Consider the following 12,559-nt stretch of genomic DNA (forward strand, 5'->3'; position numbering starts at 1 on the left):
AAACAAATTACGTGCAGAATTATTATAAAAAAAAAAATTAAGTTGATTTGTTGCTTTTAATAGGCGATGCAGTGGTGTAGGTAGTTCTTTCACCTCATAGCAAGAAGGTCACAGGTTCGAGCCTCGACTGGGTCAGTTGGCGTTTCTTTGTGGAGTTTGCATGATCTCCCTGCGTTCGCGTGGGTTTCCTCTGGATGCCTCGGTTCCCCCCACAGTCTAAAGACATGCGGTACAGGTGAATTGGGTAGGCTAAATTATCCATAGGGTATAAGTGTGAATGAGTGTGTATGGATGTTTCCCAGAGATGGGTTGCAGCTGGAGGGGCATCCTCTGCGTTAAACATGTGCTGGATAAGTTGGCACAGTTCGCGGCCACGCTGTTCTCACGCAAAAAGCCGCCGGATCGGCCGACCCGGCCGCCCTCCTCTTCCTCCTCCTCCTTCCCTAAACCCAAGCGACGATTTGAAAAAGCCATCCAGAAAAAAAAAAAAAGCAAAAGCCCTCGTCTTCGATTCCAACCTTGTTTTCGGATCCCGCCGCGTTCTCGCCCTTATTTTTCGGATTCTGTTTTTAATCTTACCTGATTTGTGGAACCGCTGTTCCCCGGACTCGATCCCGGTCGTCGTCTCCGCGGCCGGCTACTCCTACGGGGCCTCCGCTCCGCTGACACAACGCTGTGAGCTAAGCGGACAAACTGGTTGCATCGGGAAAGCCCACCACTTGGAGGCGAGCCGTCGGCCGGCGAGTGCGAAGAGGAGGAGCGGAGCAGCGCCACACCGCCCCGCAGCGTTTGCTCGAAAAAAACTAAACGCGTCCGTACGTACCTCCGGCCACGTAAATCGCGGTCTCCAGAAACGTCCGCAGGGCTACGTTTCCAGAATGAGCTTGGGTTGCAAAAAGTAAATGAATGAATGAATGTTGCTTTTAAAGTAGAGTAACTAATCGCTTTTCACCTCCTCACTATTTTACAGGAGGAGGACTTCCAGAATATGATTTCCAGCGCTCAATCCATGGAGCACAACTACGGCCACTTGTTTGAGAAAGTGATCATCAACGAAGATCTGGCTGCGGCTTTCACTGAACTGAGAGCCGCACTGGCGAAGACAGAAACAGAGACTCGCTGGATCCCAAATGCATGGGCTCACGTCTGAGAAAGCCATTCATGTTCACCGAGCCACTCAGACACATGATAACTTTTGACTGTGTTTTGGAGATCTCTCTGCATATGAAAAAGGCACAGCATATTATTGTAATTATACGCTTATAAGCAGTGCGCGCTGGCCCGTCATGAATCCACTCCATTCATAACCGCCAAAAAACTCATGACACACTGCGCCGGAGCTAAAATAGTTCTGTTCATGCTGAGGAACGAATAATTGTAAAGAATTTGTTTTATCCTGTCCCTTAATTCCGACATAATGATGTACATTATGCTATATTACCAGATGATTTTTTGCTTATAAACATATTGCTTTGTGCGCTGTTGTGGCTCATGTTTTGACGCTAATCACTTGCAGACGTGGACTTTCCATTAAATGGATGTGTTCTCAATTTGGTTGAACTTTTTTTTTGTCTTTGTTGCAGATTGTGAGTACAAGCTTGAACTCTGGATTAGACCTCTGAAACACATCCAGGTACATGCGCACCAAACAATTCCAGCTTTAGATTTGTTCCTGATATTGTGGCTTCACAATGCTCAAGAAAATGAGTGTTTGCTTGTACTGTATAGGAGGTGATCCATGAGTCCATGCTCAAAGGGATCAATCCAAAGCACATCGACTGCTTTTTAAAGCACAAAATCTAGCAATGAAGAACTCCCATGGATGCTCTTGTCAAATGTTTGGAAAGGCGAGCATGGATGCTGGGCGATATGTATTTCACTTCACAGCAAGAAGGTCGCTGGTTTACGTCTAGGCTGGACTAGTTATCATTTCTGTGTGGAGTTCGGATGTTCTCCTCGTGTTGTCAATGCCTCCTTCATCCTACAACAGACATGCTTAATAATGTTCATGTCTGGTGACTGGGCTGGCCAATCCTGGAGCACCTTGACCTTCTTTGCTTTCAGGCTTCACTCTGATATGGAAGCTGAATTGTGAGAAGAAGCGCTATCCTGCTGAAGCTGGGTCAGTTGGCATTTCTGTGTGGAGTTCGGATGTTCTCCTCGTGTTGTCAATGCCTCCTCCATCCTACAACAGACATGCTTAATAATGTTCATGTCTGGTAACTGGGCTGGCCAATCCTGGAGCACCTTGACCTTCTTTGCTTTCAGGCTTCACTCTGATGTGGAAGCTGAATTGTGAGAAGAAGCGCTGTCCTGCTGAAGCTGGGTCAGTTGGCATTTCTGTGTGGAGTTCGGATGTTCTCCTCGTGTTGTCAATGCCTCCTCCATCCTACAACAGACATGCTTAATAATGTTCACACATGGTGGAAGAGTTGGCGGTTCATTCCGCTGTGGCGACCTCTGATAAATAAGGGACTAAGCCAAAGGAAAATGAATGAATTAAGAGATAGTTCACCCAAAAATGACAATTTACTCACCCTTTACTCTCCCTTAAGTGGTTCCGAACCTTTATGTGTGTCTTTTTTCAGTTGAACACTAAAGAATATATCCTGAAAGCAAGCATTTTTGACGAGAGAGCAGTGCGAGAACTGGAGAATGGCGGACTTTGTCTTTTATAAGTTAAGTTTGTTCACATTTAGACACATCGCCGTGCCATCGTGTTCAGCTAAATCAGGGGTGGCCAACCCTGTTCCTGGAGAGCCACCTTTCTGCAGATTTCAGTTGCTACCCATATCAAACACACCTGAACTATTTAATTAGGACCTGAACACCACGTGATAATTACAGGCAGGTAATTATCCCACAACATGATGCTGCCGCCCCCATCCCTCACAGTAGGGATGGTGTTTCTAGGCTTGTAAGCTTTCCCCTTTATCCTCCAAATGTAACACTGGTCATTATGGCCAAACGGTTTAATCTTAGTTCCATCAGTCCACAGGACATGTCTCCAAACATTATTCTTTTGCCCCAGTGTCATTTAGCAAATTGTATTCTGGCTTTTTTTGTTGATTCTGGTTTGTTCATTTTCCTGTTGTCACACAAGGAAGCAGTGTGTTTGAGGTTTCCCTAATAACTGTTCTACAGTTTTGCCTCCAATGAACTCAAAAGTTGTCAATTAGCCCATCAGAAACTTCCAAAACCTTGATCCCATCATCTGAGCTTTTTCAGAGGCGTAATAATCTTATTGTATGTAAAAAATATATCTCTCATTATTCAGCTATTAAGCAGAACAGAAACAAATATGATAATCCTAACTTACCTAAAAGAGAAAAGGTTTAGTCACATTAAAAATCTGACTTTTTATTTAAATTGATATGTGCCTTTTTAGACAGTGAATGTAAATTTTCAACTGTATATAAGTTTAAAACTAACATACCCTTTCAATTTAACAATCCACCTGCTAAGCTATCCAATTCAGAGACCTCTTTTTTTTTTTTTAGTAATTACATCAATCCTCAAACTCAAGTGTTTTCAAGCATTTGTGGCAGATGTGAAATGAGTTTATTAGTCAGTCACAGTGATCTCAATATCAATCAAAACTTTTTTTTTTTGTATCTAACTGACTTATAATGACTACAAAGAGGCCGGTACAGAAAGAAAGCTCTTTCTATTTGTCTGGTTTTGTGTTTGAGGAGCTGGATAGGTCTACAGCCCAGGTTTTGTGGCTTTTACGAGAGGTCAGGTTCCTTCACGGGCTCACGTCATCGCTATTAAAGGGCTATCTGAACAGCGAGGCCAGAGTGAGTTAAAAAGACAAGCAGACTTGAAGCGCGCACATGCACACTATGACCATGCCAACAAAAACACGCAACAGAGCTGCGGACAAGGCTTTAAAATAACTGATTGAGTAAAATATGCTTCCGTAATTCACGTCGAACAATCCTGATTATCACAAAATCGAGCTGCAGAGGCAGCAAGAATGATGAACGGAACATCATAAAACAAAGCACGCTTTATCCTCGATGTCAAAATAAGGCAGTCGCACTTTGGCCATCGTTAAATTGAGGCCTTCTTCTCTTTGCAAAACGACCGTTTGTGGTCAGCAGTGAAATCAAATCAACTGCTGCGTGTTTACAGGATCTAATCATGCAGAGATGAGGTTAGTTGATAGGGAGAGGTTTCAAAAACACTGTTTTAAAGCACACTAACTCATCATGAGTGCTAACAGAAAGGGCTAAATAAGTGCACTCTGAACAGCCTCTATAGCTACAGCTTCTATAGCGCATTTACAATGTGGATTGTGTCGAAGCAGCTTAACATATGGCTCGTTTCCACTAACTGGTACAGTAAGGTTCGGGTCGGTACGGGTCACCTTTATCAGGCTTGCGCTTCCACCACAAAGGGTACCCTTTTTGGTGGGCGTGGTGTATGACAAAGTTTAAGTCGACCTCATCCTCGCTCGAATAAATGTCTACAGTAAGGCTGTACAGATCGTTCACATATCATAATGAGCAGCACTTAAACAGATGCTTTACACACATAAATACTTGTTTATAAATGTTTATTACTAACTTTTTTATGAACATGAGTTGATTATAACTGCAGATATATGACAGTGTGAAATAGGCCACTGTAACGTCTGTAATTATATAAAATAAATACATAAATGCAACATATATGAACACATACAGCCCCTTACAGTCTACAATATATTATTAATTACAGTAAAACTACACACAGCATACATTTAGTCCTTATTTGAGTATAAAAACACATGCAATATAGCCCACAATCAGCACAAACCTCTCATCTGTGTCTGTAATCTTCAGCAGCACATGTAAGCTCTGTTAGAGAGTAATTTTGTCATTCCCAGTTCATAATACTCCAAAAGGCGAAGATAAACATGGCAGTTTGTTCGTGATTCAGGTTGTTAAACACTTTTGCTCCTGTGTTTTGCTGGGTTTCTCCTTTTTTCCGCGCTTTACTCTCGCGCTTGTCCTTTTCTTTCTGAATGGATCAGATGACGGAGACACTTCAACAATCACGTAACGTTACACTTTATTATCATCAGCTCAAGAAGTTTGTTATATCAACTATAGACGCGATTGCGTGCTCCCAAAAGAAAGCGAATTCTGCTCACACTTTTAGACGGGCTCGTAAAGCAACAACAGGACACGGCAGATTTTGTTTTTCTTTGCATTGTGTCTGTTCATCAAGACGACACGGTTTGTTTGAGTCCGGGTCATCCATGGCTGGTTATTTTTTGCATATAGTAACGTTATATTCATGTAATCTCTCGGCTGTGTATTAGAACATGGCGGATCCTTTGTTTACATTCTGTCAAGCTCCACGAGCTCGTGACGTATCTCTGTAATCAATCAGCGTTCGGCTGCGCGTGTAGCTCCACCTTTTGGTACCTTTTCTCTCGTTTGGTACCCTTTCTAAAGGGTGCCGAAAAAGTGGTATGGTATGGTTTGGTTTGATACGCTTATTGACAGTGGAAATGGCCATAAAAGCTTACCGTACCGTACCACTCAGTGGAAACGGGCCAATAGAAATTCTAGTACCTGTATCAGTCCAGTTTTCAGAGTTAGTTCAGTTCAGTGTGGTTTAATTTTCACTGCTGAAAGTCCCAACTCTGAAGAGCAAATTCATTGATATGCAGCTCCACAATTCCCAAACCAAGCAAGCCAGTGGCGAGGAACAAACTTCACCGATTGACGAAAGTGAAGAAAAAAACCTCGAGAAAAACCAGGCTCAGTTGAGCATGACCAAAGGTTGTAGAACGCAGGACGTCCATCGTGTAGAAGCTGCAAGTGTGAGTATGTCACTGGCAGAGACTCGTCTGTCACTGGGGTCTTTCAGCAATCAGTCTCATGCTCTCCACTCCTCCATGACTACCACAGTATCTGCTCAGGATACGGCCTGGTCCAGGATTATTGAAACCGTGGGATCATCTTCTCACTGGTCTTGGATTGAATCTGTGGCACTGCATAGTCTGAGGGCCTCGGGATGAGTATTCCAGGTGGAAATAGAGAAGAAAGAGAATAATTAGCGTAGCTGCTGTTCGTAGTGTATACATACAAGATGCAGAAACCTATGTGGAGCACATTCATGTATCATACCGCTTAGTGATGCACTGAGTGTATGCTTTACTAAAAACATAGATCTTTAATCTAGTTTTGAACTGCGAGAGTGTGTCTGAGCCTCGGACGTTATCAGGAAGGCTATTCCAGAGTTTAGGAGCCATAAATGAGAAGGCTCGACCTCCTTTAGTGGACTTTGCTATTCTAGGTACTACCAGAAGCCCTGAGTTTTGAGATCGTAAAGAGCGGGTTGGATTGTAGTGAGACAGGAGGTTGGTTAGATAAACAGGAGCTAAATTTTTTAAAGCTTTATAGGTAAGAAGCAATATTTTAAAATCAATAAGAAACTAGGTATAAACTATACCTACACACAGCTCTGTCCAAACAGCTCCCAAAACATAGTTTTCATCTTAGGTGCCCTTTAATTCCTTCATTTTGTCCAGACACAAATCAATAGTATGGAACCCAGCCTTGTTTTACAGTGTAGTTCAGTGTAACACACAGATCCAGTTCCAAAGAAACCATCTGCTTTTGTACAAGCAAAACATTTCATGTAGTCTTTCATAAGGTCGTCCCGCTGTACCACATCTGTGTTGGCTCAATGCAAAAACCCCTTTGAGATTTTGCATAGCAAACCATTCCCAAGTATGGATCCGCTAAAACCCCCCACTGACCTCAGAATTGCTGTTCATCATTGCTGATCTACACAGGTGTACGTCTATGGTACGGTTTCAGTAAGAAGGCCACCGTTTTCTTTCCAGTGGCATGATTACGTTGGCCTGGAAAGTGAAGAATTCCCCACAAACTTGTAGTGTATAACCAAGCACGCGTAGACTTCAGGTCTCTCGCTGCCAAATGGCGAACTAAAGCGTGTAATCATTCTGACAGCTGGACAGTTTCAATTAAGCGTTATTTATGGAGACCTGAGGAACACGGGACACGCGCTGGAGAAGCCATGGGATCCTAAACAAACTGAGAGCCAATCACAACAGATCGAGGCCTTCCATACAGCGGACTGCAGCACACCAGAGATTGATTTCTCTACAATTCTGTGATCGATACGGATGAAACAGACCACCTCTAAGAAAGAAATATCCAGCTACGCCACAAACTGCTTCGATTTTTATGAGAAGTTCGCTTAAACTCCAATCACCAAAACTGCGCTTGGGTCACGACCATAACCGTCAAACCGCCATCCTGTGTGATTCATTTAAAAACACAAACGCTCCTTTTTGGTGTTTTGCCCCCCGCTAGTTAATGAAAGAGTGTGCGGTTGTATTGTTGGGCTCCACCTTCACAAGCACGCGACCACGAAATCAGCGTGAGCACAAAGTCCTGCTGGGAAACTTGTGTGTTAAACTGACATATCTAGTATATATTCGGTGTAAAATCTTCCAGAGACAAATGCCTGACTGGAATTGACATCTACTTTTACCTTTTGCTGCTCACATGTAAAAGAGTGTATTAATGATGCTCTGTTTTTCAGCAATGCTAGTTCTGGAAGTCTTTTGTTTCTAAGGCTGCGTCCGAAACCGCCTACTACTCAGTAGGTACTGCATTTGAATTTAAACGTACTACTCGGCCGTTAGAAAAGTACGTTCTATACAGTATGACTGTGAAAAGTAAGAATGGATTTCGAACGTACTACATCTGATATTTTGTCATGGTCACGTGACCTACCTGCGTCAATTGCGTTGCTTTACTCCCATTCATGAATTCGCTCGCCGGGCATCATGGGATAGCACAGCATGCATGGGATGCGCACTCGAATTCTATGAATTCGGACATACTACTCGGCTCGCATACTGATTTAAGCATACTATATAGTATGGAAGTATGCGGTTTCGGACGCAGCGTAAATGTTTTTGTTTGTTTGCGTAGCCCTATATACATTTCTGGAGATTATGTAGCCAGAAGTACGTATGGATAAATTTCGTGTTTACAATAAACGCTACGAGCCACTATGATGACGTTCCTTTCAGCACTAGCAACTGACTGTTTACCTCCGTATTCATTCTGTGCTTTTGAAAACACTATCGGTTGGGGTCAGAGTGGGGTGAGTGGGTTATCGTTGGTCAGTCAGTCAGTCAACAGTGGCCTCTGGTGGATTAACAGCAGGCACAAATGGCACTCGCAAGAAATTTGAGATCTGAAAAAGCATACACAGCGGCCCTTTGGTGGATTTGTGAAAACAAAAACTGCAAAAAAATAAACGTACCTCCTAGGATTTATTTTGCAATCTCCAGAAATTTATACAGAGGTACGTAATCAGAATGAGTCTAGGTTGTTATTTTAATGTACAATTCACAATTGCTAATTAAGTAGGACTTTTAGCTCTATAAGCTATCAAATCTCATTAGCCCTTTCTCCACTGTATAACTTACACAGTCTGATTAAAGAGCAACAAATGAATGAAAGGTTTTTTATTACATTAAATAGGAGGTGTCACTTTTAAAAGTGCTCAAATCTAACGTTATAATGAAAGCATTCGACTGCTTTCCTAACTTTTTATGCACATTCAAGATTAAAATAGATATGTTCGAAAAAAAAACCCACCAAGATCGACATCTTTATAAATCTTTTTTTTTTTTGTCTTTAATTCTCTGACCATATATTCAGTTTGAGCTCATTGGATGTAATGCTTTTTGCATACTGGGGAAGTGCAGATATCCAGACAGAGGGCTAGACGTACCTCTTCACCCTCCTTTTATTTCAGGATAGAACATCGAAAGTCCTTTAACTCATATATAAGAAAAGCTCTTGTTTTTCCATAAGATGTGATTTACAGCGATGTCTATCACTTCTTGTTAGAGTAGAAGTTTTGGGTAGCATGTGAGCAGAGCTGAGGGCCCGCAGGTTTAATGGACTGTGACCGGAGAGCACATAAAGAGCTGAAGAAACCTCCTGTTTACCTTTAACCACATCATTCACTCGGCCATTCAAGTTGGAACCGGGATTAGAAAAATGCTATTTCCTTTCTTTTTTTTTTTTCTGTGTTGTGTTCCAAATGCACCTTTAAGGTGCAGTAAAATTAAATGCTTGGGACTTTAAATTTCTACATTCAGGTCTAAATTTTCTGATATCACAACAAAGACGAAAGCCTTTTTAGTAGAATGAAAAGAAAACTAAATAATTTTGTGTGTCTTTGTCATCATCATTATTATTATTATCTGTTATTGTTACTGTTAATAATAAATAATGTGATTTAGTCATAATGATTAAATAAATAAATAAGAAAACAAATTTATAGGACTAATTAGTTTTTACTTGATCGGTTGGTTGGTTAGTTGGTTGATTGATTGATTGATTAATCGAATGGTTGGTTGGTGATTGGCTGGTTAGTTGGTTGATGGATTATTGGTGGATTGATTGGTTGGTAATTGTTTGGTCAGTTGGTGGATGGATGGATGGATGGTTGGCTAATTGAGATAATGACTGAGATGGATTGATGGAGATTGATTCCATAAAAGGATATTTCAAAAACAAAAGCAGAGTGAATTTCAAACAGCCGAACTAGTTTTCCTTTTCCCTCTTACTTCTTACAAAAAAGTGGAGGAAATACAGACAAATTCGCAATGCACAAACAACAAGCTCAACGACAAATTCTCTGCAATCCCTCGAAGATGAAATCTCTTTAATCCATTTTCTCACTGTGCATGAAACCAAAAGGCTCCCACGATTGGACATGGCAGAAACATGACATAATGAATGTTTATGTAAAAAAAGACATCCACAACGAGCTCTATGTATTGTAACCAGCCTGCTGAACGTCATCCATTTATAAGGATTTTATTTGGCGTAGAGAAGCACAAGCCGGCAACTGTTTTCCAATAAAAACACTTGATACATGACATTTATTAATGGATGTATGGCTGGTTGTTTGTTTGTTTGTTTGATTGGTTATTGGTTGGGTGGTTGGTTAATTTATTGACTGATTGATTGATTGATTGGTTGGTTGGTTGATTGACTGATTGGTTGGTTGTTTGCTTGTTTGATTGGTTATTGGTTGATTGATTGATTGGTTATTGGTTGGGTGGTTGGTTAATTGATTCATTTGATTGATTGGTTGATAGATTGATTGATTGATTAATTGATTAATTGATTAATTGATTAATTGATTAATTGATTAATTGATTGATATGCTGATTGATTAATTAATTGATTGATTGATTGATTGATTGATTGATTGATTGATTGATTGATTGATTGATTGATTGATTGATTGATTGATTGAATATTGGTTGGTTGGTTGGTTGGTTGTTTGCTTGTTTGATTGGTTATTGGTTGATTGACTGATTGGTTATTGGTTGGGTGGTTGGGTGGTTGATTGATTGATTGATTGATTGATTGATTGATTGGTTGGTTGGTTGGTTGGTTGGTTGGTTGGTTGAATATTGGTTGGTTGGTTGTTTGCTTGTTTGATTGGTTATTGGTTGGTTGGTTGGTTGGTTGGTTGGTTGGTTGAATATTAGTTGGTTGTTGGATGGTTGGTTGGTTGGTTGGTTGGTTGATTGAATATTGGTTGGTTGGTTGTTTGCTTGTTTGATTGGTTATTGGTTGATTGGTTGAATATTGGTTGGTTGTTGGTTGGTTGGTTGGTTGATTGAATATTGGTTGGTTGGTTGTTTGCTTGTTTGTTTGATTGGTTGTTGGTTGGTTGGTTGGTTGGTTGGTTGGTTGATTGAATATTGGTTGGTTGGTTGTTTGCTTGTTTGATTGGTTATTAGTTGGTTGCTTGGTTGATTGGTTGGTTGGTTGATTGACCAATTGAGACTTGATTTTGAAATTATTTTTTCAAAATGAATTTTAAACATCCTAACACAATTTCCTTTTTCCTCTTATTTCTCACAGAAATTTGCAATGTACAAACAACAAGCTCATTAAACAACAAATTGATTGATTGATTGATTGATTTTCCCATTTTCCTCTTATTTGTCACTGAAATGTGCACTGATTGATTGATTGATTATTGGTTGGTTGGTTGCTTGTTTGGTTGGTTGGCTGGTTGGTTGGTTTATTGGTGATTGGTTGGTTGGTGGACCGATGGTTGGTTGGTTGATGGTTGGTTGGTTGGTCGGTTGATTTATTGAGTATTGTTGGTTGGTTGGTTGATTGATTATTGGTTGGTTGGGTGGTTGTTTGGATTGTTAGATGGTGGGTGGGTTGGTTGCTTGGTGAATGGATGATTGGTTTGTTAGTTGATTGATTGATTGATTAATTAATCAACTGAGATTTGATATTTTTAAACAAATACAAATAGAGTGAATTTCAAACAACCTATACACATTTTTCCATTTTCCTCCTCTTTCTCACTGAAATTTGCTATGCACCAACAATAAGCTCATTTAACAACAAAGTCTTTTGAATCCCTCGAAGATGAAATCTCTTTAATCCATTACCTTACTGTGCATGAAACCAAAAGACTCCCACGAGTCACTTCTCCTTATTTGACATGGCAGAAACATGAATGTAACGAATGTTTATATAAAAAAAGAATCCATCCACAAAGAGCTCTATTTACTGCAACCGTAACCAGCCTACTTAAGGTCATCCATTCATATGGATTTAGTTTGGCGTAGAGAAGCACAGGCCGGCATCTATTTTCCAATAAAAACACTCCTTTATGTGGCTGTTGCGAGACAAGACTCCAAAAAGCAGGACGCTTCCTCTCTGGAGTGTTTTCGACATGTCTGTAACAGTTCCTGAAGATACACATAAGCAGGTATAAGAGCAGAGGTGTCGCTGCCTTGTGGCCTTGGCAGCATCAAGCGCTTTTAGCCAAAAACATCAGTTCGGGAAAAAGAACACGAGACCACATCCGTCTCAAACAGCTACGTTATGTTGTGTCAGGCGATTTCTTTTTACAGCATTCAACACGAAATCAGCAGGTCCTCGGAGGAGGCGTGATTCGGACCATGACTTCAGCGCCGTTGATTGTAGGAACTCCCATCGTGGTGATTTACGGATGTTTATTTTCCTCGCACAATGAGAGGCTGTGAGAGAGGCAGCAGCCATCTGGACGGGTCCTCGGACGGGTATTAATTCAATCTGCTCCTGTTAACGAAATGTTATGGCTTTAAGTCATGCATCAGAGGCCAGGGAAGAGGCTCAGCCATGCATGCTTCAGTGTTCCAGCTCAAAGGCAAAGTCATCTGTCCGGTGAAAACCCGTCAATGTATCTGTGTTTGTCTTTGTTTTACATGTTGTACATCTACTTTATGAATGCTTTCTGAAATTCCTGAACACGTGCAGTCGAAGTCAAAATTATTTGCCCTCCTGTGATTTTCCTTTTCAAATATTTCCAAAATGATGTTTAACAGAGCAAGGAATTTTTCCAACCCAGGCTCATTCTGAAAACGTAGTCCAGGTGACGTTTCTGGAGACCGCGAAATACGTCCCGGGAGGTACGTATTTGTTCAGTTTTTGTTTTCGTGAATCCGCGAGAGGCCGCTGTGCGCGCTTGTTTGTATCCA

The 12,559-nt window shown here is 41.0% G+C and overlaps 1 protein-coding gene across 2 annotated transcripts in view; it reads left to right on the forward strand.

The window, feature by feature from the left end:
* The window catches only part of mpp7b (MAGUK p55 scaffold protein 7b), a 178,121-nt gene extending 176,646 nt beyond the window's left edge, over positions 1–1,475 (forward strand). For both annotated transcript variants that reach the window (XM_073922600.1, XM_073922598.1), the window contains one exon: positions 971–1,475. In XM_073922600.1, coding sequence (XP_073778701.1) covers positions 971–1,150 — 180 coding nt within the window. In that variant the 3' untranslated portion in view covers positions 1,151–1,475. The remainder of the gene's footprint in view (positions 1–970) is intronic.
* Positions 1,476–12,559: the final 11,084 nt, after the last annotated feature.

This window comes from Danio rerio, chromosome 2 (assembly GCF_049306965.1).
Source record: "Danio rerio strain Tuebingen ecotype United States chromosome 2, GRCz12tu, whole genome shotgun sequence".
NCBI classification, from domain to species: domain Eukaryota; kingdom Metazoa; phylum Chordata; class Actinopteri; order Cypriniformes; family Danionidae; genus Danio; species Danio rerio.